This window comes from Salmo trutta, chromosome 31 (genome assembly GCF_901001165.1).
Source record: "Salmo trutta chromosome 31, fSalTru1.1, whole genome shotgun sequence".
In the NCBI taxonomy this organism is placed as follows: domain Eukaryota; kingdom Metazoa; phylum Chordata; class Actinopteri; order Salmoniformes; family Salmonidae; genus Salmo; species Salmo trutta.
Genome location: NC_042987.1, coordinates 42,089,787 through 42,116,818, shown reverse-complemented (window position 1 = coordinate 42,116,818; position 27,032 = coordinate 42,089,787). Strand labels below are relative to the sequence as shown.

Genomic DNA, 27,032 nt, shown 5'->3' with positions numbered 1-27,032 from the left:
TCAATTTTAGAATAAGGCTGTAACGTAACAAAATGTGGAAAAAGTCGAGGCGTCTGAATACTGCACTGTATGTACACACACACACACTTGTTATTCCTGTCCTGTGTCTTCTGAAGGGATTAACCTGCGATGAGTCAGAATCATTTAATCCCTGAGCTCTAAATCACATGCCAGATGAAATTACCAAAGCATGTTACAACGGCTTTATAGACAGACGACAGTATCGGTCACGTACAGTGGGGAGAACAAGCATTTGATACACTGCTGATTTTGCAGGTTTTCCTACTTACAAAGCATGTAGAGGTCTGTAATTTTTATCATAGGTACACTTCAACTGTGAGAGACGGAATCTAAAACAAAAATCCAGAAAATCACATTGTATGATTTTGAAGTAAATAATTAGCATTTTATTGCATGACATAAGTACATCAGAAAAGCAGAACTTAATATTTGGTACAGAAACCTGTGTTTGCAATTACAGAGATCATACGTTTCCTGTAGTTATTGACCAGGTTTGCACACACTGCAGCAGGGATTTTGGCCCACTCCTCCATACAGACCTTCTCCAGATCCTTCAGGTTTCGGGGCTGTCGCTGGGCAATACGGACTTTCAGCTCCCTCCAAAGATTTTCTATTGGGTTCAGGTCTGGAGACTGGCTAGGCCACTCCAGGACCTTGAGATGCTTCTTACGGAGCCACTCCTTAGTTGCCCTGGCTGAGTGTTTCGGGTCGTTGTCATGCTGGAAGACCCAGCCACGACCCATCTTCAATGCTCTTACTGAGGGAAGGAGGTTATTGGCCAAGATCTCGCGATACATGGCCCCATCCATCCTCCCCTCAATACGGTGCAGTCGTCTTGTTCCCTTTGCAGAAAAGCATCCCCAAAGAATGATGTTTCCACCTCCATGCTTCACGGTTGGGATGGTGTTCTTGGGGTTGTACTCATCCTTCTTCTTCCTTCAAACACGGCGAGTGGAGTTTAGACCAAAAAGCTCTATTTTTGTCTCATCAGACCGCATGACCTTCTCCCATTCCTCCTCTGGATCATCCAGATGGTCATTGGCAAACTTCAGACGGGCCTGGACATGCGCTGGCTTGAGCAGGGGGACCTTGCGTGCACTGCAGGATTTTAATCCATGACGGCGTAGTGTGTTACTAATGGTTTTCTTTGAGACTGTGGTCCCAGCTCTCTTCAGGTCATTGACCAGGTCCTGCCGTGTAGTTCTGGGCTGATCCCTCACCTTCCTCATGATCATTGATGCCCCACGAGGTGAGATCTTGCATGGAGCCCCAGACCGAGGGTGATTGACCGTCATCTTGAACTTCTTCCATTTTCTAATAATTGCGCCAACAGTTGTTCCCTTCTCACCAAGCTGCTTGCCTATTGTCCTGTAGCCCATCCCAGCCTTGTGCAGGTCTACAATTTTATCCCTGATGTCCTAACACAGCTCTCTGGTCTTGGCCATTGTGGAGAGGTTGGTGTCTGTTTGATTGAGTGTGCGGACAGGTGTCTTTTATACGGTAACGAGTTCAAACAGGTGCAGTTAATACAGGTAATGAGTGGATAACAGGAGGGCTTCTTAAAGAAAAACGAACAGGTCTGTGAGAGCCGGAATTCTTACTGGTTGGTAGGGGATCAAATACTTATGTCATGCAATAAAATGCAAATTAATGACTTAAAAATCATACAATGTGATTTTCTGGATTTTTGTTTTAGATTCCGTCTCTCACAGTTGAAGTGTACCTATGATAAAAATTACAGACCTCTACATGCTTTGTAAGTAGGAAAACCTGCAAAGTCGGCAGTGTATCAAATACTTGTGTCACGGTCGTCGTTGAAGAGAGAAGGGGACCAAGGCGCAGCGGGTACGTGAATACTCATACTTTAATTAAAGTGAACACGAAAACAATAAACAAAGAACGACAAACCGACAGTTTCACAGGCTATAATAACAGTAGTGCAAAATACAACTACCCACCAACAACCAGGTAAAAACAAGCTCCCTATATATGACTCTCAATCAGGAACAACGATGTACAGCTGTTCCTGATCGAGAGCCACACAGACCAACAAAGAAATATACAAACTAGAAAAACCTAGAATACCAAAACAAGAACATACACCAAAACCCCGGAACACATAAATAAAACACCCTTCTACATACACGTAACCCCCGAACCACATAAAACAAATACCCTCTGCCACGTCCTGACCAAACTACAATAACAAATAATCCCTATTACTGGTCAGGACGTGACAACTTGTTCTCCCCACTGTAGGTTCAGCCCCACCTCACGTGCTGCAGAGATCTACCTTTGTCAGTCAGGCTTTAAACTCACTAAGTAAACCACTTGAAGGTCAGCAGTTCACCATGTATATCTGAACTAACAGCACTAGCTCTGAAATGATCTCTGCTGCTATTTGTTGTTGTTTTGTTTCTCATGTCATCTTCTTATTGTAATTTTTCTTTATAATTATTATCCAAAAATAATTTTAAAAAAAAGAGGAGAAAACTTCACAAGAAATATACTGGCGTAGCTGACAACTCAGAACCCACTGTTACAGTACGTGCTATACAGTACCAGTCAAACGTTTGGAGACACCTACTCATTCCAGGGTTCTTTTTTATTTGTACTATTTTCTACATTGTTGAATAATAGTGAAGACATCAAAACCTATGAAATTACACATATGGAATCATGTAGTAACCAAAAAAAGTGTAAACAAAATATATTTTAGATTCTTCAAAGTAGCCACCCTTTGCCTTGATGACAGTTTTGCACACTCTTGGCATTCTCTCAACCAGCTTCATGAGTTAGTCACCTGGAATGCATTTCAATTAACAGGTGTGCCTTGTTAAAAGTGAATGTGGAATTTGTAGGGGGGGGGTATACAGAAGATAGCCCTATTTGGTAAAAGACCAAGTCCATATTATGGCAAGAACAGCTCAAATACGCTGTTCAAGTGCAGTCGCAAAAACCATCAAGCGCTATGATGAAACTGGCTCTCATGAGGACCGCCACAGGAAAGGAAGACCCAGAGTTACTTTGATAAAATATACTTTGTACCACTACTAAAGGACACCAGTATTAAGAAGAAACTTGCTTTGGCCCAGAATCACGAGCAATGGACATTAGACCAGTGTAAATCTGTCCTTTGGTCTGATGAGTCCAAATGTGAGAATTTTGGTTCTAACTGCTGTGTCTTTTTGAGACGCAGAGTAGGTGAACGGATGATCTCCGCATGTGTGGTTCCCACGTGAAGCATGGAGGAGGTGTAATGGTGTGGGGGTGCTTTGCTGTTGACACTGTCAGATTTATTTAGAAATCAAGGCACACTGAACCAGCATGGCTACCACAGCCTTCTGCAGTGATATGCCATCCCATCTAGTTTGCTCTTAGTGGGACTATCATTTGTTTTTCAACAGGACAATTATCCAAAACACACCTCCAGGCTGTGTAAGGGATATTTGACCAAGAAGGAGAGTGATAGTGCTGCATCAGATGACCTGGCCTCCACAATCACCCGACCTCAACCCAATTGAGATGGTTTGGGATGAGTTGGACAGCAGAGTGAAGGAAAAGCAGTCAACAATTGCTCAGCATACGTGGGAACTCTTTAAAGACTGTTGGAAAAGCATTCCTCATGAAACTGGTTGAGAGAATACCAAGAGTGTGCAAAGCAGCCAAAGGCAAAGGGTGGCTACTTTGAAGAATCTAAAATATATTTGATATGTTTAACACTCATTTGGTTACTACATGATTCCATATGTGTTATTTCATAGTTTTGATGTCTTCACTACTATTCTACAATATAGAAAATAAAGAAAAACCCTGGAATGAGTAGGTGTGTCCAAACTTTTGACTGGTGTGTAAATCAAACATCTCACCATCTAGTTGAGACGTATTCAGTGTAGGGAGGCTGGGAGCGGATCTCTCTGGCCAATCCAAAGTCAGCTATCTTCACCAACTCTGGACCCATACAGAGCAGGTTCTCCGGTTTAATGTCACGGTGGAAATAACCTGGGGAAACGGAACCTATTGACACACTTTTATCATAAGAGCATTTGATGAGAGAGGGAACTGTTGGAATATCAATCACAATTCAGTTTCCCAATTCAGTTTCTTCCCATTCTATCCAAAGTGTGCGCATTTTCTTATACGAATCCAATGCCTTCAAATAGAGTGAACGAACAACAAGTGCACACTTCAGGGTAAACGGAGATAATCAGGAGGTCCTGTTCAATTCTCTCAAGATCATAAAGACTCTACAACCCACCAGACACACCGAAGACAAACTTTAAAGTGACAGGAGGGAAAATGAGAGAGAAGAAGACTCTTACCGTGTTTATGGACAGACGCTAAGCCAGACAGAACTTGGAAAACAATGTTTCTTATTTCATTCTCAGAAAACATCTTGTCTTCTCTGGCAACGGAGAGGAGAGAAAAAAGAAGAGGATAGACAGATAAGGAAAATAACGGCAGAGAGAACTGTGTCCTCGACGGAGAGTGATAGCAACAGCCATGGATGGGCATGACTGATTGATTGATTTAAGAGAAACGGAGGTGCTCTCGTGAAAACCTTGAATATAGTCTGCTGTCCTGATATGATATCATCATAGACAACTAACCGTGCATTTAGGCTTGGTAATGGTATCACTCACACCTCTCCATCCCCAAAAAAGGAACAAGAGAAAACTAAGTCATCCCTGGCCTGGTGGACGTTATCGTCAACAGTGGAGTAGTCATATTTATTTCATTTAACCTTTATTTTATCATCAGGGAGTCCACATTGAGAGTAAGGCTTATTTTTTCAAAGTGAGCCATGCATGAACACAACTTATAAAATGCACAAGATTCAAACATAAAACGTAATATAATACTACAAGCAATTTAAGAAGAATCCCATTCCTCAAAACGGAGGACCTCCATCAACAACTTGAACTGCCCTGGGGGCACCATATACGATGCAGAAACCTTAAAGCAGATGTACCTAACTCAGTGGAGATTAAAGAGACCTCCATCAACAACTTGAACTGCCCTGGGGGCACCATATACGATACAGAAACCTTAAAGCAGATGTACCTAACTCAGTGGAGATTAAAGAGACCTCCATCAACACCATATACGATACAGAAACCTTAAAGCAGATGTACCTAACTCAGTGGAGATTAAAGAGACCTCCAGATTAGTCACCCCAGTGGGTCTGGTGACTCGTATGTCTATAATTTAACAGTGAAGTACTGTATGTGTGGAAGTTTACACAAGAGGGCTTTATAAACAAAAAGAGAGCAGTGCATTGATCTATGAGACTTGAGGGCCAGCCTACCTTCTGTTACAGAATGCAGTGATGTGTACTGAACCTAGTCTAAAGCCGTAATGAATGTCTACTGAATGATTTGTTCTGTGGGCTTCTCTTATATTCCTCAAGGAGAAGCCCATACCCATATCTAGCCCATACCCATATCTAGCCCATACCCATATCTAGCCCATACCATGCCCATATCTAGCCCATACCATGCCCATACCTAGCCCATACCATGCCCATACCTAGCCCATACCCATATCTAGCCCATACCCATATCTAGCCCATACCCATATCTAGCCCATACCCATACCACGCCCATATCTAGCCCATACCATGCCCATATCTAGCCCATACCCATACCACGCCCATATCTAGCCCATACCCATACCATGCCCATATCTAGCCCATACCATGCCCATACCCATATCTAGCCCATACCCATACCACGCCCATATCTAGCCCATACCATGCCCATATCTAGCCCATACTATGCCCATATCCATATCTAGCACCTACCCATACAATGCCCATATCTAGCCCAAGCCCATACCCAGCCAATATCTAGCCCATACCAAGCCCATATCTAGCCCATAACCATACCATACCCATATCTCGCCCATATCTAGCCCATACCTAGTCCATATCTAGCCCATACCCATATCGAGCCCATACCCATATCGAGCCCATACCCATACCATTCCCATATCTAGCCCATACCATGCCCATACCTAGCCCATACCATGCCCATACCTAGCCCATACCCATATCTAGCCCATACCCATACCACGCCCATATCTAGGCCATACCATGCCCATATCTAGCCCATACCCATACCACGCCCATATCTAGCCCATACCATGCCCATATCTAGCCCATACCATGCCCATACCCATACCACGCCCATATCTAGCCCATACCATGCCCATACCCAGCCCATACCTAACCCATACCCAGCCCATACCCAGCCCATACCCAGCCCATACCATGCCCATACCCAGCCCATACCCAGCCCATACCATACCCAGCCCATACCATGCCCATACCCAGCCCATACCCATATCTAGCCCATACCATACCCAGCCCATATCTAGCCCATACCCATATCTAGCCCATACCCATATCTAGCCCATACCATACCCAGCCCATACCCATATCTAGCCCATACCATACCCAGCCCATATCTAGCCCATACCCATATCTAGCCCATGCCCATATCTAGCCCATATCTAGCCCATACCCATACCCAGCCCATACCCATATCTAGCCCACATCTCAAGTCAGTACATGTAGTAGCTACACTACAAAAGGTGCTAAGTAGAAACATATAGGGTTCTTTGGTTTGTCTGCATACGGGAACCCTTTTTGGTGCTAGGTAGAACCCTTTGCAGAGGGTTCTACCTAGAACCCTCTATGTAGGGTTCTCCATAGAAGCCCCTGTAAATGGTTCTACCCTTTTATATTTCAATGGTTCCACCAACCTTATTAGCCTTTAAATTGTAACTGTTTACGACAATACATTACATCTATCATAAGGCCTTTCGTTGAGGGCCTAGTTATACCCTAACACAGTGGTGTTAGGAAACTCCTGGTTTACAGGCCACATCAGGCCTGCAAGTCACATTATGCTGGCTTGCAAAGTGATGTGTAACTCCTATTGGAATCCAGACAGTGAGGATATCCAACAATTGCATTCAGAATGACTGTCAGGGTAGGTAAGATTCACCAATGAGTCTACCTGTCCTAAATCATTTAATGTGGAACAACCATCTCAGTAACGGGTGCAATAAGTCCAACTACTAACAGTTTGGATTTGTTTAGAAAAATGTATGTTATTTATCTTTGTGTAGCATAAGATTAAATCAACCAATCAATGTACTTCACATGACATGCAAATACACAGATATTGAAACAAACTATTCTGAAAATCAAACTGCAGTAGATCATGCTGGGAAATATGCTAATGATGTGTGGGTTTTCAGTGTTTTACTCTACACAGAGTCAAAATGACAATCACACTCAACTCTGGTTATAAACACTAACACTGGGGTTATTTTCCAATTTGCTGTGTACCATACAATACACTACTGGTTCACTCATACTCCATTCTATATTCTACTCTCTGCAACAACAAAATCACAAAAAAAATACTAATTTGAAATAAATATATCATGGCAAAGATTTTTAAAATGTTATTTTACCTTTATTTAACTAGGCAGGTCAGTTAAGAATAAATTCTTATTTTCAATGACGGCCTAGGAACAGTAGGTTAACTGCCTTGTTCAGGGGGCAGAACGACAGATTTTGTACCTTGTCAGCTCGGGGATTCAAACTTGCAACCTTTCGGTTACTAGCCCAACGCTTTAACCACTAGGCTACCTGCCGATATCAACTATGTAAAATGATTAAGGGAATACCAAATACAGTTGAAGTCGTTAGTTTACATCCAATTAAGTTGTCATTAGGAGTCATTAAAACGTTTGTTTTTCAACCACTTCACAAATTTCTTGTTAACAAACTATAGTTTTGGCAAGTCGGTTAAGACATCTACTTTGTGCATGACACAAGTCATTTTTCCAACAATTGTTTACAGACAGATTATTTCACTGTATCACAATTCCAGTGGGTCAGAAGTTTACATACACTAAGTTGGCTGTGCCTTTAAACAGCTTGGAAAATTCTAGAAAATGATATCATGGCTTTAGAAGCTTCTGATAGGCTAATTGACATCATTTGAGTCAATTGGAGGTGTACCTGTGGATGTATTTCAAGGCCTACCTTCAAACTCAGTGCCTCTTTACTTGACATCATGGGAAAATCAAAAGAAATCAGCCAAGACCTCAGAAAAAAAGTCTGGTTCATCCTTGGGGGAAATTTCCAAACACCTGAAGGCATCACATTCATCTGTACAAACAATAATACGCAAGTATAAACACCATGGGACCACGCAGCCGTCATACCGCTCAGGAAGGAGATGCGTTCTGTCTCCTAGAGATGAACGTACTTTGGTGCGAAAAGTGCAAATAAATCCCAGAACAACAGCAAAGGACCTTGTGAAGATGCTGGAGGAAACAGGTACAAAAGTATCTATATCCACAGTAAAACGAGTCCAATATCGACATAACCTGAAAGACCGCTCAGCAAGGAAAAAGCCACTGTTACAAAACCGCCATAAAAAAGCCAGACTATGGTTTGCAACTGCACATGGGGACAAAGATCGTACTTTTTGGAGAAATGTCCTCTGGTCTGAACAAAAATAGAACTGTTTGGCCATAATGACCATCGTTATGTTTGGAGGAAAAAGGGGGAGGCTTGAAAGCCTAAGAACACCATCCCAACCATGAAGCACGGGTGTGGCAACATCATGTTGTGGGGGTGCTTTGCTGCAGGAGGGACTGGTGCACTTCACAAAATAGATGGCATCATATGTTGGAAAATCTTGTCTTGAGATGTTGCTTCAATATATCCACATCAGGCAGGAAGTTAAAGCTTGGTCGCAAATGGGTCTTCCAAATTGACAATGACCCCAAGCATACTTCCAAAGTTGTGGCAAAATGGCTTAAAGACAACAAAGTAAAGGTATTAGAGTGGCCATCACAAAGCCCTGACCTCATTCCTATAGAAAATTTGTGGCCACAACTGAAAAAGCGTGTGCGAGCAAGGAGGACTACAAACCTGTGTCAAGTGTGTGTACCGGAGGCGAAGTCAGGTGCAGGAGAGCAGAGTGTAGTGAACAGGCGCACTTTAATTCCCTTCCAAAAACGACAGCACATAAAAACAATAACGTGCCAAAAACACGGAACATAGCAAAAGTAAAGCGCCTGACAACAATCCACATAACAAAACAAACAATTACACACAAAGACATGGAGGGGAACAGAGGACTAAATACATGCAGTAATTATGGAATGAAAACCAGGTGTGTAATGGAACAAGACAAAACCAATGGAATATGAGAAATGGAGCGGCGATCGCCGAACGCCGCCCGAACAAGGAGAGGAGCTGACTGTTAAGTTCACACTGACTTCGGCGGAAGTCGTGACAACCTGACTAAGTTACACCAGCTCTGTCAGGAGGAATGGGCCAAAATTCACCCAACTTATTGTGGGAAGCTTGTGGAAGGCTACCCGAAACATTTGACCCAAGTTAAACAATTTAAAAAAGGCAATGCTACTAAATACTAATTGAGTTTATGTAAACTTCTGACCCACTGGGAATGTGATGAAAGAAATAAAAAGCTGAAACAAATCATTCTCTCTACTATTTATTCTGACATTTCATATTCTTAAAATAAAGTGGTGATCCTAGCTGACCTAAGACAGGGAATTTTTACTAGGATTAAATGTCAGGAATTGTGAAAAAACTGAGTTTAAATGTCTTTGGCTAAGGTGTATGTAAACTTCCGACTGCAACTGTACACACACAAATATTCCCATGTAGCTACACTTTAAAACACTGTCACGTCCTGGCCAGTATATAAGGTTAATTGTTTTGTAGTTTGGTCAGGGCGTGGCAGAGGGTATTCGTTTTATGTGGTTCGGGGTGGTGTGTTTTGGTGAAGGGTCATTTGGTTTAAGTATTCCGGGGTTTTTGGGCACTGTTTGGTTTTCAGTTATTCTATGTCTAGTCTAGTATGTCTGTTTCTATGTCTGGTTAATTGGGGTTGGGACTCTCAGTTGAAGGCAGGTGTTGTCTATCTGCCTTTGATTGAGAGTCCCATATATGAGGGTGTGTTTGTGTTTGTTATTTGTGGGTGATTGTTCTGTGTTCAGCCCTAGGCTTTGCCAGACTGTTTGTAGTTGTTGATCGTTCGTTCGTTCGTTTCTTTGTTATTTTTGTATGTTCATTTTTGAAGTTAATTAAAAATCTCAAGATGAGCATACACGTACCTGCTGCGTTTTGGTCCTCTTTCACCGACGACAACCGTGACAGAATTCCCCACCAACACAGGACCAAGCAGCGGAAGAAGGCTGGCAAGGACTGGGAGACCGAGAGGCACCCCCAAGAATTTTTTAGGGGGGGCACAAGGGCTATTTGGCGGGGCGAGATTACAGCCCCAGGCCAGCTCCCCGTACCCTTGTAGGGCAGACTGGACAGGTCCCGTGCTTTGGGGTTGGGGCTGTGGTGAGGCCTGGGATTTTCAGGCCGGTAGGCAAGGTACCAGCACCCCGCATGTGCCAGGGCGAAGTAGGCATCGAGCCGGAAGGGGTGATGCCAACCCTGCACTCAAGACCGCCAGTGCGCCCTTTCGGTCCTGTGTTTCCCGCTAGACGCACTAGCATGGAGGTGCGTGTCTCCAGGCTGGCAAGTCCAATACCAGCCCCACGCATCAGGAGTCTAGTGCGTCAGCCCAGCCTCGCCAGTCAACAGTCGTCGGAGCTGCCCGCCAGTCAACAGTCGTCGGAGCTGCCCGCCAGTCAACAGTCGTCGGAGCTGCCCGCCAGTCAACAGTCGTCGGAGCTGCCCGCCAGTCAACAGTCGCCGGAGCTGCCCGCCAGTCAACAGTCGCCGGAGCTGCCCGCCAGTCAACAGTCGCCGGAGCTGCCCGCCAGTCAACAGTCGCCGGAGCTGCCCGCCAGTCAACAGTCGCCGGAGCTGCCCGACTGCGCTGAACTGCCGGAGTGGCCAGACTGCGCTGAACTGCCGGAGTGGCCAGACTGCGCTGAACTGCCGGAGTGGCCAGACTGCGCTGAACTGCCGGAGTGGCCAGACTGCGCTGAACTGCCGGAGTGGCCAGACTGCGCTGAACTGCCGGAGTGGCCAGACTGCGCTGAACTGCCGGAGTGGCCAGACTGCGCTGAACTGCCGGAGTGGCCAGACTGCGCTGAACTGCCCCGAGTGGCCAGACTGCGCTGAACTGCCCCGAGTGGCCAGACTGCGCTGAACTGCCCCGAGTGGCCAGACTGCGCTGAACTGTCCCGAGTGGCCAGACTGCGCTGAACTGTCCCGAGTGGCCAGACTGCGCTGAACTGTCCCGAGTGGCCAGACTGCGCTGAACTGTCCCGAGTGGCCAGACTGCGCTGAACTGTCCCCGAGTGGCCAGACTGCGCTGAACTGTCCCGAGTGGCCAGACTGCGCTGAACTGTCCCGAGTGGCCAGACTGCGCTGAACTGTCCCGAGTGGCCAGACTGCGCTGAACTGTCCCCGAGTGGCCAGACTGCGCTGAACTGTCCCCGAGTGGCCAGACTGCGCTGAACTGTCCCCGAGTGGCCAGACTGCGCTGAACTGTCCCCGAGTGGCCAGACTGCGCTGAACTGTCCCCGAGTGGCCAGACTGCCCTGAACTGTCCCCGAGTGGCCAGACTGCCCTGAACTGTCCCCGAGTGGCCAGACTGCCCTGAACTGTCCCCGAGTGGCCAGACTGCCCTGAACTGTCCCCGAGTGGCCAGACTGCCCTGAACTGTCCCCGAGTGGCCAGACTGCCCTGAACTGTCCCCGAGTGGCCAGACTGCCCTGAACTGTCCCGAGTGGCCAGACTGCCCTGAACTGTCCCGAGTGGCCAGACTGCCCTGAACTGTCCCGAGTGGCCAGACTGCCCTGAACTGTCCCGAGTGGCCAGACTGCCCTGAACTGTCCCGAGTGGCCAGACTGCCCTGAACTGTCCCGAGTGGCCAGACTGCCCTGAACTGTCCCGAGTGGCCAGACTGCCCTGAACTGTCCCGAGTGGCCAGACTGCCCTGAACTGTCCCGAGTGGCCAGACTGCCCTGAACTGTCCCGAGTGGCCAGACTGCCCTGAACTGTCCCGAGTGGCCAGACTGCCCTGAACTGTCCCGAGTGGCCAGACTGCCCTGAACTGTCCCGAGTGGCCAGACTGCCCTGAACTGTCCCGAGTGGCCAGACTGCCCTGAACTGTCCCGAGTGGCCAGACTGCCCTGAACTGTCCCGAGTGGCCAGACTGCCCTGAACTGTCCCGAGTGGCCAGACTGCCCAGAACTGTCCCGAGTTGCCAGACTGCCCAGACTGTCCCGAGTTGCCAGACTGCCCAGACTGTCCCGAGTTGCCAGACTGTCCCGAGTTGCCAGACTGCCCAGACTGTCCCGAGTTGCCAGACTGTCCCGAGTTGCCAGACTGCCCAGACTGTCCTGACTGCCCAGACTGTCCCGAGTTGCCAGACTGCCCAGACTGTCCCGAGTTGCCAGACTGTCCCGAGTTGCCAGACTGCCCAGACTGTCCCGAGTTGCCAGACTGCCCAGACTGTCCCGAGTTGCCAGACTGCCCAGACTGTCCCGAGCTGCCAGACTGCCCAGACTGTCCCGAGCTGCCAGACTGCCCAGAGCTGCCAGACTGCCCAGACAGCCTGGAACGGCCTGAGCCGGAGCCACCTCCAAAAATAGGTGGGTTGGGGAGGGGGGGTGTAGCACAGTGCCGTCGTTGACGGCAGCCACCCTCCCTTCCCTCCCTTTAGTAAGGGGGAATTTTTCTTTTGGGTATTGTTTGGGGTTATTTTTTTTTGTTAAGGTGCTTCCGGGGTAGCACCTTTAAGGGGGGGGTACTGTCACGTCCTGGCCAGTATATAAGGTTAATTGTTTTGTAGTTTGGTCAGGGCGTGGCAGAGGGTATTCGTTTTATGTGGTTCGGGGTGGTGTGTTTTGGTGAAGGGTCATTTGGTTTAAGTATTCCGGGGTTTTTGGGCACTGTTTGGTTTTCAGTTATTCTATGTCTAGTCTAGTATGTCTGTTTCTATGTCTGGTTAATTGGGGTTGGGACTCTCAGTTGAAGGCAGGTGTTGTCTATCTGCCTTTGATTGAGAGTCCCATATATGAGGGTGTGTTTGTTTGTTGTTTGTGGGTGATTGTTCTGTGTTCAGCCCTAGGCTTTGCCAGACTGTTTGTGGTTGTTCGCTCGTTCTCGTGTTTTTGTTATTTTTTGTACGTTCATTGTATAGTTAAATAAAAGTCAAACTGAGCATACACGTACCTGCTGCGTATTGGTCCTCCTTCACCGACGACAACCGTGACAAACACTCACACCTTTCTTTTGAAAACTGATCAGATGACTCAACTCCTGATGTTAAAGTTTAAACACGGAGGTAAACACTAATGCTCAAAATCATAAAAAAAGAACCCTTCTGTTTATAGTTATAAACAGCATTCCTTTCAAAGATAATTTTGACAGGCGGATAATATTGTATGTGACAACAGCGTTGTGCAAGCATTCAGAATCGACTACTAGTAGGCTATGCATTGTTATCCTATTGTAGCGAAGGGAGAGGCAGGGACGCAAACCCAGGTCGCTGGAGTGAAAAAGGCAAACACCCTACACATCGCGCCAATAGGGTTAACCCACTCGGTGGGAATTTTAATGTGGATTATCGAGGATCACTACAATATTCCATCTCAGTGTCTCTTGTGCCTTCAATGAGAGGTCTCTAGCTGGGCTGGGTAACCTACCATGTTTATGGATAAAGGAGGTCTTGTACCATCAGTGAGAGGTCTCTAGCTGCGCTGAGGAACCTACCATGTTTATGGATAAAGGAGGTCTCTAGCTGCGCTGGGGAACCTACCATGTTTATGGATAAAGGAGGTCTCTAGCTGGGCTGGGGAACCTACCATGTTTATGGATAAAGGAGGTCTCTAGCTGCGCTGAGGAACCTACCATGTTTATGGATAAAGGAGGTCTCTAGCTGGGGAACCTACCATGTTTATGGATAAAGGAGGTCTCTAGTTGAGCTGGGGAACCTACCATGTTTATGGATAAAGGAGGTCTCTAGCTGGGGAACCTACCATGTTTATGGATAAAGGAGAGTCCCTGTAATATCTGAAACAGCACGTTCCTGATCACTGACTCGGGGAACAATCTCTGTCTGGAAAGATGAACATTAATACATTCCCATTTTAGTCATTTAGCAGATGCTCTTCTCCAGAGCGACATACAGTCAGTGCATTCGAGTTAACCGAGCTAGGTACGACAACCACATATCACAATCCTTGTAAGTAAAACTTTCCTCAATACATGACGACTCATTCAGATCATAGGAACTATTCACAGATAAAGGTCTCATTTCAACAGTTACAGAGAAACTTGCATCCATCTGGACTGTCCAGTTAGTAACAGACTACTATAAACAAACTACAATAAAAAATGGTTAATTCTTCCATTCTTTCTCATTATTTGATTGATATCTTTCATCATAATATTGATGAGTAATTGATCCTACCTGTCTTTCATCAGCTGGTAGAGGTTTTCCTTCATATACTCAAAGACAAAGTAGAGGTGATCATTCTCCCGGATCACCTCCTTCAGCTTCACCACGTTGGCATGACTCAACTTCTTCAGAGACTGTAAACATAAAATACATACACACGCCATTGCTTTGTATGAGTGACATTAGCTAATGTACAATATATTTATACTCTTATGTCAATAAGAAAGGTGGGTAATGTCAGAAACCCAGAACTAAAATCTGGAATAATTGCGTCAGATGCTACATTTATAGTATGTTACGTAGAGTTTCTAACATGAGAGATAACTGAGTGGGTAATGGCTTCCCATTGTTTTCTAACATGAGAGATTACTGAGTGGGTAATGGCTTCCCATTGTTTTCTGACATGAGAGATTACTGAGTGGGTAATGGCTTCCCATTGTTTTCTAACATGAGAGATTACTGAGTGGGTAATGGCTTCCCATTGTTTTCTAACATGAGAGATTACTGAGTGGGTAATGGCTTCCCATTGTTTTCTGACATGAGAGATTACTGAGTGGGTAATGGTTTCCCATTGTTTTCTAACATGAGAGATAACTGAGTGGGTAATGGATTCCCATTGTTTTCTGACATGAGAGATTACTGAGTGGGTAATGGCTTCCCATTGTTTTCTGACATGAGAGATTACTGAGTGGGTAATGGTTTCCCATTGTTTTCTAACATGAGAGATTACTGAGTGGGTAATGGTTTCCATTGTTTTCTAACATGAGAGATTACTGAGTGGGTAATGGTTTCCCATTGTTTTCTGACATGAGAGATTACCGAGTGGGTAATGGCTTCCCATTGTTTTCTAACATGAGAGATTACTGAGTGGGTACTGAGTGGGTAATGGCTGGGGTAGATATTATTTTACCCCGGGGCAAAGAGAGCGTCCAACCTTAGGCATTGGGGTGCTGGCTGGTCCAAATGTTAGCGACAGAGCTTAACGTTTTAAAATGTCATGGTGGTTTTAAATTGCCTTAGGATGCATTCGAAATGGCAGCCAATTCCTTATATATATTGCACTGCGCCCCTGGTCAAAAGCAGTACACTATAGTGAGTAGGCCTATTCCCTGTATATTGCACTGCACCCCTGGTCAAAAACAGTACACTATAGTTAGTAAGGTACCATTTCAGATTGTGGTTCCTACCTTGACTTCTCGTAAATTCATACACTCATCCCACGAGTAGAACTTTCTCTTCATCCTGAGAGAACAAATAAAACATATTTAATCTAAGAGCCTACGTTCATTTCAAGTTTAAGGTGACCTTTAATATCTATTAGATGGTTAATAAAACAATAATAACTCTACACAATTGATATAATCCTATTATGTGCATACAGTAGGTGTTCATGATATGAAATAAACCTGAGAGTCAGGTATTTTGGACCAGTTCGTATTCCATATATCTAACAGTCTACCGGTACTACTTCCTGAGGCCTATAGTCTCTGATAACAATAGCCTCACGGAACCCCTATCCCAAATTTGTAGAATATTTGTATTTTTATTAAAAAGTTGGTTCCTTCCCTCTCTGCATTCTTGGGGTGACACCACTGACATGCTAGAGATCCTTGAGAAGTTCAATCTAATGATATACTTGTAACTATGGATGTTCCAGATGTTTATAGAAACATGCCCCGTACAGGAGACCTAGAAGCCCTCTCCGTCTACCTTAGATACACGCCCTGAAGGTCTGCTGCTCCCTTCTAGTTTTATTTCGACATTAACCCAAATGGCGTTATCTAGGAACTATTTTCAATACGCTGGCTCTTTTTTTTTACCTCCAATACCAGGGAACAACGATGGGAATTATAAAATGGCGATTATGCTAATTTGTGTATGGGTTTCTGGGAAGAAAAAAAAAATCATTTACATATGCTGTCTCTCTAAAGCGTTCTTTTCTAATATTGTCCTGTGGTGTCGATATGATGACGATATTCTGGTAGTCTGGAGGGGCACAGAGAAGGACTTGACTAGATTTGTGTTCTATGCCAACTCTACTAATCCACATTAATAATTTACATTAGAGCATTGTACTTCCTCTGTGAATTTCCCTCGACCTCAATGTTTTTTGTTTTTTTAAAAAGGTAATACGCTTGAAACTACTATTGTTCATAAACCTCTCAGTAGGAACACTAAAGCTATGACAGTAAATCATTCTAAATCTCTAAAAGCAACATTCCCAACGGTCAATTCCTCAGACTGAGGAGAGAGAAACTGCAGCAAATCAAATGACTGAGACAAAAGCTGAAATAATGAAAAAGAGGTCCCTACAGTGATAGTCCCCTCCACCGTGGAACGAGGCTACAGTGATAGTCCCCTCCACCGTGGAACGAGGCTACAGTGATAGTCCCCTCCACCGTGGAACGAGGCTACAGTGATAGTCCCCTCCACCGTGGAACGAGGCTACAGTGATAGTCCCCTCCACCGTGGAACGAGGCTACAGTGATAGTCGCCTCCACCGTGGAACGAGGCTACAGTGATAGTCCCCTCCACCGTGGAACGAGGCTACAGTGATAGTCCCCTCCACCGTGGAACGAGGCTACAGTGATAGTCCCCTCCACCGTGGAATGAGGCTACAGTGATAGTCCCCTCCACCGTGGAACGAGGCTACAGTGATAGTCCCCTCCACCGTGGAACGAGGCAGTGATAGACCCCTCCACCGTGGAACGAGGCTACAGTGATAGTCCTCTCCATCGTGGAACGAGGCTACAGCGATAGTCCCCTCCACCGTGGAACGAGGCAGTGATAGTCCCCTCCACCGTGGAACGAGGCAGTGATAGTCCCCCTCCACCGTGGAACGAGGCAGTGATAGTCCCCCTCCACCGTGGAACGAGGCAGTGATAGTCCCCTCCACTGTGGAACGAGACTACAGTGATAGTCCCCTCCACCGTGTAACGAGGCTACAGTGATAGTCCCCCTCCACCGTGGAACGAGGCAGTGATAGTCGCCTCACCGTGGAACGAGGCTACAGTGATAGTCCTCTCCACCGTGGAACGAGGCTACAGTGATAGTCCCCTCCACCATGGAACGAAGCTACAGTGATAGTCCCCTCCACCGTGGAACGAGGCTACAGTGATAGTCCCCTCCACTGTGGAACGAGGCAGTGATAGTCCCCTCCACCGTGGAACGAGGCAGTGATAGTCGCCTCACCGTGGAACGAGGCAGTGATAGTCTACTCCACCGTGGAACGAGGCTACAGTGATAGTCCCCTCCACCGTGGAACGAGGCTACACTGATAGTCCCCTCCACCGTGGAACGAGGTTACAGTGATAGTCCCATCCACCGTGGAACGAGGCTACAGTGATAGTCCCCTCCACTGTGGAACGAGGCAGTGATAGTCCCCTCCACCGTGGAACGAGGCAGTGATAGTCGCCTCACCGTGGAACGAGGCAGTGATAGTCTCCTCCACCGTGGAACGAGGCTACAGTGATAGTCCCCTCCACCGTGGAACGAGGCTACACTGATAGTCCCCTCCACCGTGGAACGAGGTTACAGTGATAGTCCCCTCCACCGTGGAACGAGGCTACAGTGATAGTCCCCTCCACCGTGGAACAAGGCTACAGTGATAGTCCCCTCCACCGTGGAACGAGGCTACAGTGATAGTCGCCTCACCGTGGAGCGAGGCTACAGTGATAGTCGCCTCCACCGTGGAACGAGGCAGTGATAGTCCCCCTCCACCGTGGAATGAGGTTACAGTGATAGTCCCCCTCCACCGTGGAACGAGGCTACAGTGATAGTCCCCCTCCACCGTGAAACGAGGCTACAGTGATAGTCCCCTCCACCGTGGAACGAGGCTACAGTGATAGTCCCCTCCACCGTGGAACGAGGCTACAGTGATAGACCCTCTACCGTGGAACGAGGCAGTGATAGTCGCCTCCACCGTGGAACGAGGCAGTGATTGTCCCCTCCACCGTGGAACGAGGCTACAGTGATAGTCCCCCTCCACCGTGGAACGAGGCTACAGTGATAGTCCCCTCCACCGTGGAACGAGGCTACAGTGATAGACCCCTCCACCGTGGAACGAGGCTACAGTGATAGTCCCCTCCACCGTGGAACGAGGCTACAGTGATAGTCCCCTCCACCGTGGAACGAGGCTACAGTGATAGTCCCCTCCACGTGGAACGAGGCCACAGTGATAGTCCCCTCCACGTGGAACGAGGCCACAGTGATAGTCCCCTACACGTGGAACGAGGCTACAGTGAAAGTCCCCTCCACCGTGGAACGAGGCTACAGTGATAGTCCCCTCCACCGTGGAACGAGGCAGTGATAGTCGCCTCCACCGTGGAACGAGGCAGTGATAGTCCCCTCCACGTGGAACGAGGCTACAGTGATAGTCCCCTCCACGTGGAACGAGGCAGTGATAGTCCCCCTCCACCGTGGAACGAGGCAGTGATAGTCCCCTCCACCTTGGAACGAGGCTACAGAGATAGTCCCCTCCACCGTGGAACGAGGCTACAGTGATAGTCCCCCTCCACCGTGGAACGAGGCAATGATAGTCGCCTCACCGTGGAACGAGGCAGTGATAGTCCCCTCCACCGTGGAACGAGGCTACAGTGATAGTCCCCTCCACCGTGGAACGAGGCTACAGTGATAGTCCCCTCCACCGTGGAACGAGGCTACAGTGATAGTCACCTCCACCGTGGAACGAGGCTCCAGTGATAGTCCCTTCCAACGTGGAACGAAGCTACAGTGATAGTCCCCTCCACCGTGGAACGAGGCTACAGTGATAGTCCCCTCCACCGTGGAACGAGGCAGTGATAGTCCCCTCCACCGTGGAACGAGGCAGTGATAGTCGCCTCACCGTGGAACGAGTCAGTGATAGTCTCCCCCACCGTGGAACGAGGCTACAGTGATAGTCCCCTCCACCGTGGAACGAGGCAGTGATAGTCCCCTCCACCGTGGAACGAGGCTACACTGATAGTCCCCTCCACCGTGGAACGAGGCTACAGTGATAGTCCCCTCCACCGTGGAACGAGGCTACAGTGATAGTCCCCCTCCACCGTGGAACGAGGCTACAGTGATAGTCCCCTCCACCGTGGAACGAGGTTACACTGATAGTCCCCTCCACCGTGGAACGAGGCTACAGTGATAGTCGCCTCACCGTGGAGCGAGGCTACAGTGATAGTCGCCTCACCGTGGAGCGAGGCTACAGTGATAGTCGCATCCACCGTGGAACGAGGCAGTGATAGTCCCACTCCACCGTGGAACGAAGCTACAGTGATAGTCCCCTCCACCGTGGAACGAGGCTACAGTGATAGTCCCCTCCACCGTGGAACGAGTCTACAGTGATAGTCGCCTCCACCGTGGAACGAGGCAGTGATAGTCCCCTCCACCGTGGAACGAGGCTAGTGATAGTCCCCCTCCACCGTGAAACGAGCCTACAGTGATAGTCCCCTCCACCGTGGAACGAGGCTACAGTGATAGACCCCTCCACCATGGAACGAGGCAGTGATAGTCGCCTCCACCGTGGAACGAGGCAGTGATTGTCCCCTTCACCGTGGAACGAGGCTACAGTGATAGTCCCCCTCCACCGTGGAACGAGGCTACAGTGATAGTCCCCTCCACCGTGGAACGAGGCTACAGTGATAGAATCCTCCACCGTGGAACGAGGCTACAGTGATAGTCCCCTCCACCGTGGAACGAGGCTACAGTGATAGTCCCCTCCACCGTGGAACGAGGCTACAGTGATAGTCGCCTCCACCGTGGAACGAGGCAGTGATAGTCCCCTCCACCGTGGAACGAGGCAGTGATAGTCCCCTCCACCGTGGAACGAGGCTACAGTGATAGTCCCCCTCCACCGTGGAACGAGGCTACAGTGATAGTCCCCTCCACCGTGGAACGAGGCAGTGATAGTCCCCTTCACCGTGGAACGAGGCAGTGATAGTCCCCTCCACCGTGGAACGAGGCTACAGTGATAGTCCCCTCCACCGTGGAACGAGGCAGTGATAGTCCCCTCCACCGTGGAACGAGGCTACAGTGATAGTCCCCACCACCGTGGAACGAGGCTACAGTGATAGTCCCCTCCACCGTGGAACGAAGCTACAGTGATAGTCCCCTCCACCGTGGAACGAGGCTACAGTGATAGTCCCCTCCACTGTGGAACGAGGCAGTGATAGTCCCCTCCACTGTGGAACGAGGCTACAGTGATAGTCCCCTCCACCATGGAACGAGGCTACAGTGATAGTCCCCCTCCACCGTGGAACGAGGCAGTGATAGTCGCCTCACCGTGGAACGAGGCAGTGATAGTCCCCTCCACCGTGGAACGAGGCTACAGTGATAGTCCCCTCCACCGTGGAACGAGGCTACAGTGATAGTCCCCTCCACCGTGGAACGAGGCTACAGTGATAGTCCCCTCCACCGTGGAACGAGGCTACAGTGATAGTCCCCTCCACCATGGAACGAAGCTACAGTGATAGTCCCCTCCACCGTGGAACGAGGCTACAGTGATAGTCCCCTCCACTGTGGAACGAGGCAGTGATAGTCCCCTCCACCGTGGAACGAGGCAGTGATAGTCGCCTCACCGTGGAACGAGGCAGTGATAGTCTCCTCCACCGTGGAACGAGGCTACAGTGATAGTCCCCTCCACCGTGGAACGAGACTACACTGATAGTCCCCTCCACCGTGAAACGAGGTTACAGTGATAGTCCCCTACACCGTGGAACGAGGCTACAGTGATAGTCCCCTCCACCGTGGAACGAGGCTACAGTGATAGTCCCCTCCACCGTGGAACGAGGCTACAGTGATAGTCGCCTCACCGTGGAGCGAGGCTACAGTGATAGTCGCCTCCACCGTGGAACGAGGCAGTGATAGTCCCCCTCCACCATGGAATGAGGTTACAGTGATAGTCCCCCTCCACCGTGGAACGAGGCTACAGTGATAGTCCCCCTCCACCGTGAAACGAGGCTACAGTGATAGTCCCCTCCACCGTGGAACGAGGCTACAGTGATAGTCCCCTCCACCGTGGAACGAGGCTACAGTGATAGACCCTCTACCGTGGAACGAGGCAGTGATAGTCGCCTCCACCGTGGAACGAGGCAGTGATTGTCCCCTCCACTGTGGAACGAGGCTACAGTGATAGTCCCCTCCACCATGGAACGAGGCTACAGTGATAGTCCCCTCCACCGTGGAACGAGGCTACAGTGATAGACCCCCCCACCAAGGAACGAGGCAGTGATAGTCGCCTCCACCGTGGAACGAGGCAGTGATTGTCCCCTCCACCGTGGAACGAGGCTACAGTGATAGTCCCCTCCACCGTGGAACGAGGTTACACTGATAGTCCCCTCCACCGTGGAACGAGGCTACAGTGATTATCGCCTCACCTTGGAGCGAGGCTACAGTGATAGTCGCCTCACCGTGGAGCGAGGCTACAGTGATAGTCGCATCCACCGTGGAACGAGGCAGTGATAGTCCCACTCCACCGTGGAACGAAGCTACAGTGATAGTCCCCTCCACCGTGGAACGAGGCTACAGTGATAGTCCCCTCCACCGTGGAACGAGTCTACAGTGATAGTCGCCTCCACCGTGGAACGAGGCAGTGATAGTCCCCTCCACCGTGGAACGAGGCAGTGATAGTCCCCTCCACCGTGGAACGAGGCTACAGTGATAGTCCCCTCCACCGTGGAACGAGGCTACAGTGATAGTCCCCTCCACCGTGGAACGAGGCTACAGTGATAGTCCCCTCCACCGTGGAACGAGGCAGTGATAGTCCCCTCCACCGTGGAACGAGGCAGTGATAGTCCCCTCCACCGTGGAACGAGGCTACAGTGATAGTCCCCTCCACCGTGGAACGAGGCTACAGTGATAGTCCCCTCCACCGTGGAACGAGGCAGTGATAGTCCCCTTCACCGTGGAACGAGGCAGTGATAGTCCCCTCCACCGTGGAACGAGGCTACAGTGATAGTCCCCTCCACCGTGGAACGAGGCAGTGATAGTCCCCTCCACCGTGGAACGAGGCTACAGTGATAGTCCCCTCCACCGTGGAACGAGGCTACAGTGATAGTCCCCTCCACCGTGGAACGAGGCTACAGTGATAGTCCCCTCCACCGTGGAACGAGGCTACAGTGATAGTCCCCTCCACCGTGGAACGAGGCAGTGATAGTCGCCTCCACCGTGGAACGAGGCAGTGATAGTCCCCTCCACCGTGGAACGAGGCTACAGTGATAGTCCCCTCCACCGTGGAACGAGGCAGTGATAGTCCCCTCCACCGTGGAACGAGGCTACAGTGATAGTCCCTTCCACCGTGGAACGAAGCTACAGTGATAGTCCCCTCCACCGTGGAACGAGGCTACAGTGATAGTCCCCTCCACCGTGGAACGAGGCAGTGATAGTCCCCTCCACCGTGGAACGAGGCAGTGATAGTCGCCTCCACCGTGGAACGAGGCAGTGATAGTCCCCTCCACCGTGGAACGAGGCTACAGTGATAGTCCCCTCCACCGTGGAACGAGGCAGTGATAGTCCCCTCCACCGTGGAACGAGGCTACAGTGATAGTCCCTTCCACCGTGGAACGAAGCTACAGTGATAGTCCCCTCCACCGTGGAACGAGGCTACAGTGATAGTCCCCTCCACCGTGGAACGAGGCAGTGATAGTCCCCTCCACCGTGGAACGAGGCAGTGATAGTCGCCTCACCGTGGAACGAGTCAGTGATAGTCTCCCCCACCGTGGAACGAGGCTACAGTGATAGTCCCCTCCACCGTGGAACGAGGCAGTGATAGTCCCCTCCACCGTGGAACGAGGCTACACTGATAGTCCCCTCCACCGTGGAACGAGGCTACAGTGATAGTCCCCTCCACCGTGGAACGAGGCTACAGTGATAGTCCCCCTCCACCGTGGAACGAGGCTACAGTGATAGTCCCCTCCACCGTGGAACGAGGCTACAGTGATAGTCGCCTCACCGTGGAGCGAGGCTACAGTGATAGTCGCCTCACCGTGGAGCGAGGCTACAGTGATAGTCGCATCCACCGTGGAACGAGGCAGTGATAGTCCCACTCCACCGTGGAACGAAGCTACAGTGATAGTCCCCTCCACCGTGGAACGAGGCTACAGTGATAGTCCCCTCCACCGTGGAACGAGTCTACAGTGATAGTCGCCTCCACCGTGGAACGAGGCAGTGATAGTCCCCTCCACTGTGGAACGAGGCAGTGATAGTCGCCTCACCGTGGAACGAGGCAGTGATAGTCCCCTCCACCGTGGAACGAGGCTACAGTGATAGTCCCCTCCACCGTGGAACGAGGCTACAGTGATAGTCCCCTCCACCGTGGAACGAGGCTACAGTGATTGTCCCCTCCACCGTGGAACGAGGCTACAGTGATAGTCCCCTCCACCATGGAACGAAGCTACAGTGATAGTCCCCTCCACCGTGGAACGAGGCTACAGTGATAGTCCCCCTCCACCGTGGAACGAGGCTACAGTGATAGTCCCCTCCACCGTGGAACGAGGCTACAGTGATAGTCGCCTCCACCGTGGAACGAGGCAGTGATAGTCCCCCTCCACCGTGGAATGAGGTTACAGTGATAGTCCCCCTCCACCGTGGAACGAGGCTACAGTGATAGTCCCCTCCACCGTGGAACGAGGCTACAGTGATAGACCCTCTACCGTGGAACGAGGCAGTGATAGTCGCCTCCACCGTGGAACGAGGCAGTGATTGTCCCCTCCACCGTGGAACGAGGCTACAGTGATAGTCCCCCTCCACCGTGGAACGAGGCTACAGTGATAGTCCCCTCCACCGTGGAACGAGGCTACAGTGATAGACCCCTCCACCGTGGAACGAGGCTACAGTGATAGTCCCCTCCACCGTGGAACGAGGCTACAGTGATAGTCCCCTCCACCGTGGAACGAGGCTACAGTGATAGTCCCCTCCACGTGGAACGAGGCCACAGTGATAGTCCCCTCCACGTGGAACGAGGCCACAGTGATAGTCCCCTCCACGTGGAACGAGGCTACAGTGATAGTCCCCTCCACGTGGAACGAGGCTACAGTGATAGTCCCCTCCACCGTGGAACGAGGCAGTGATAGTCGCCTCCACCGTGGAACGAGGCAGTGATAGTCCCCTCCACCGTGGAACGAGGCTACAGTGATAGTCCCCTCCACCGTGGAACGAGGCAGTGATAGTCCCCTCCACCGTGGAACGAGGCTACAGTGATAGTCCCTTCCACCGTGGAACGAAGCTACAGTGATAGTCCCCTCCACCGTGGAACGAGGCTACAGTGATAGTCCCCTCCACCGTGGAACGAGGCAGTGATAGTCCCCTCCACCGTGAAACGAGGCAGTGATAGTCGCCTCACCGTGGAACGAGTCAGTGATAGTCTCCCCCACCGTGGAACGAGGCTACAGTGATAGTCCCCTCCACCGTGGAACGAGGCAGTGATAGTCCCCTCCACCGTGGAACGAGGCTACACTGATAGTCCCCTCCACCGTGGAACGAGGCTACAGTGATAGTCCCCTCCACCGTGGAACGAGGCTACAGTGATAGTCCCCCTCCACCGTGGAACGAGGCTACAGTGATAGTCCCCTCCACCGTGGAACGAGGCTACAGTAATAGTCGCCTCACCGTGGAGCGAGGCTACAGTGATAGTCGCCTCACCGTGGAGCGAGGCTACAGTGATAGTCGCATCCACCGTGGAACGAGGCAGTGATAGTCCCACTCCACCGTGTAACGAAGCTACAGTGATAGTCCCCTCCACCGTGGAACGAGGCTACAGTGATAGTCCCCTCCACCGTGGAACGAGTCTACAGTGATAGTCGCCTCCACCGTGGAACGAGGCAGTGATAGTCCCCTCCAAGGTGGAACGAGGCTACAGTGATAGTCCCCTCCACCGTGGAACGAGGCTACAGTGATAGTCCCCCTCCACCGTGGAACGAGGCAGTGATAGTCGCCTCACCGTGGAACGAGGCAGTGATAGTCCCCTCCACCGTGGAACGAGGCTACAGTGATAGTCCCCTCCACCGTGGAACGAGGCTACAGTGATAGTCCCCTCCACCGTGGAACGAGGCTACAGTGATAGTCCCCTCCACCGTGGAACGAGGCTACAGTGATAGACCCCTCCACCGTGGAACGAGGCTACAGTGATAGTCCCCTCCACCGTGGAACGAGGCTACAGTGATAGTCCCCTCCACCGTGGAACGAGGCTACAGTGATAGTCGCCTCCACCGTGGAACGAGGCAGTGATAGTCCCCTCCACCGTGGAACGAGGCAGTGATAGTCCCCTCCACCGTGGAACGAGGCAGTGATAGTCACCTCCACCGTGGAACGAGGCTACAGTGATAGTCCCCTCCACCGTGGAACGAGGCAGTGATAGTCCCCTCCACCGTGGAACGAGGCTACAGTGATAGTCCCCTCCACCGTGGAACGAGGCTACAGTGATAGTCCCCTCCACCGTGGAACGAGGCAGTGATAGTCCCCTCCACCGTGGAACGAGGCTACAGTGATAGTCCCCTCCACCGTGGAACGAGGCTACAGTGATAGTCCCCTCCACCGTGGAACGAGGCTACAGTGATAGTCCCCTCCACCGTGGAACGAGGCTACAGTGATAGTCCCCTCCACGTGGAATGAGGCTACAGTGATAGTCCCCTCCACGTGGAACGAGGCTACAGTGATATACCCGTCATGACGTTTCCCTGTTGGTGATCTTTATGACCCCCATAAATACCTTTCCCCCTTTTCTCTCTCTACTCTACAGAATGGACTCTTGGAAAGCCGTTTGTTAACAGAGAGAGTATGGTAACATCGAAAGGTTGTGAACGGAACAATATTTCGGTAATCCAACCAGTAGAAAGTATCCGTTGGTACTTAAAGAATATGATGTCAGATCTGTTGTCGACTGAGAATTATTACTGATGACAGGACGACAAACTGTATCTTGGAAAGTCTACACATTCTAGTTATCAGATTCACATGGAATTGTTGTGCAATTTAAAATGTTTAAATATGAAACTATTTGTGAAAAGATGAAATGTAATTTTAGTTTTTAAAATGAGAGAATTGTTTTCATAAGTAAAATATGCTTACTCAATGGCCACACCCACATGAATAGGCATTGGTTGGAAATGACCCAACCCCTTTTCTACATTTCTATAAGAGTCCCCGTGACCCAATTCACGGCGGACTAAGCAAACCTCAGCGTGAGCTCTGGTTGTGAATGGTTGAACGGCTACAACCTGACCTAATTAACATTGTGTTCCCGATGACGTGAGGACTGCTGTACATACGTTAAAAAGGGCGAATTTCAACGAGGAGGGGACAATCGCCACGCTGGAAGGATGAATTTCGACTATACCAGCCAGAATATAGCATGAGCTTTTAGTGTGGCAACTTGGTATGAACTTTGAACTCTTATTCACTAAAGAAGTGATAAGGTCTAGGATGTATCAGCAGCAGCTGTAAAATGTGTGTGGCCTCGGGGAGGACGGACCATCTCTTCAGAACTACAACATATCCATTCTACCACACGACGACAGACTACAACGTATCCGTTCTACCACACGACGACACACTACAACGTATCCGTTCTACTACACGACGACACACTACGACGTATCCGTT

At 49.7% G+C, this 27,032-nt stretch overlaps 1 protein-coding gene across 3 annotated transcripts in view; it reads right to left on the bottom strand.

Annotated features, from left to right (window-relative positions):
• Positions 1 to 27,032, bottom strand: part of LOC115170222 (serine/threonine-protein kinase MAK) — a 59,181-nt gene that overhangs the window by 18,164 nt on the left and 13,985 nt on the right. The window contains exons 4-7 of one of the 3 annotated variants that reach the window (XM_029726615.1): positions 15,638 to 15,692; positions 14,463 to 14,584; positions 14,029 to 14,108; positions 3,891 to 4,023 (exon numbers count right to left, since the gene is read on the bottom strand). In XM_029726615.1, the coding sequence (XP_029582475.1) occupies positions 3,891 to 4,023; positions 14,029 to 14,108; positions 14,463 to 14,584; positions 15,638 to 15,692 (390 nt within the window). Of the gene's footprint in view, positions 1 to 3,890; positions 4,024 to 4,343; positions 5,458 to 14,028; positions 14,109 to 14,462; positions 14,585 to 15,637; positions 15,693 to 27,032 lie in introns of those variants that run through there. The other 2 variants (XM_029726618.1, XM_029726617.1) reach the window with 2 other exon arrangements.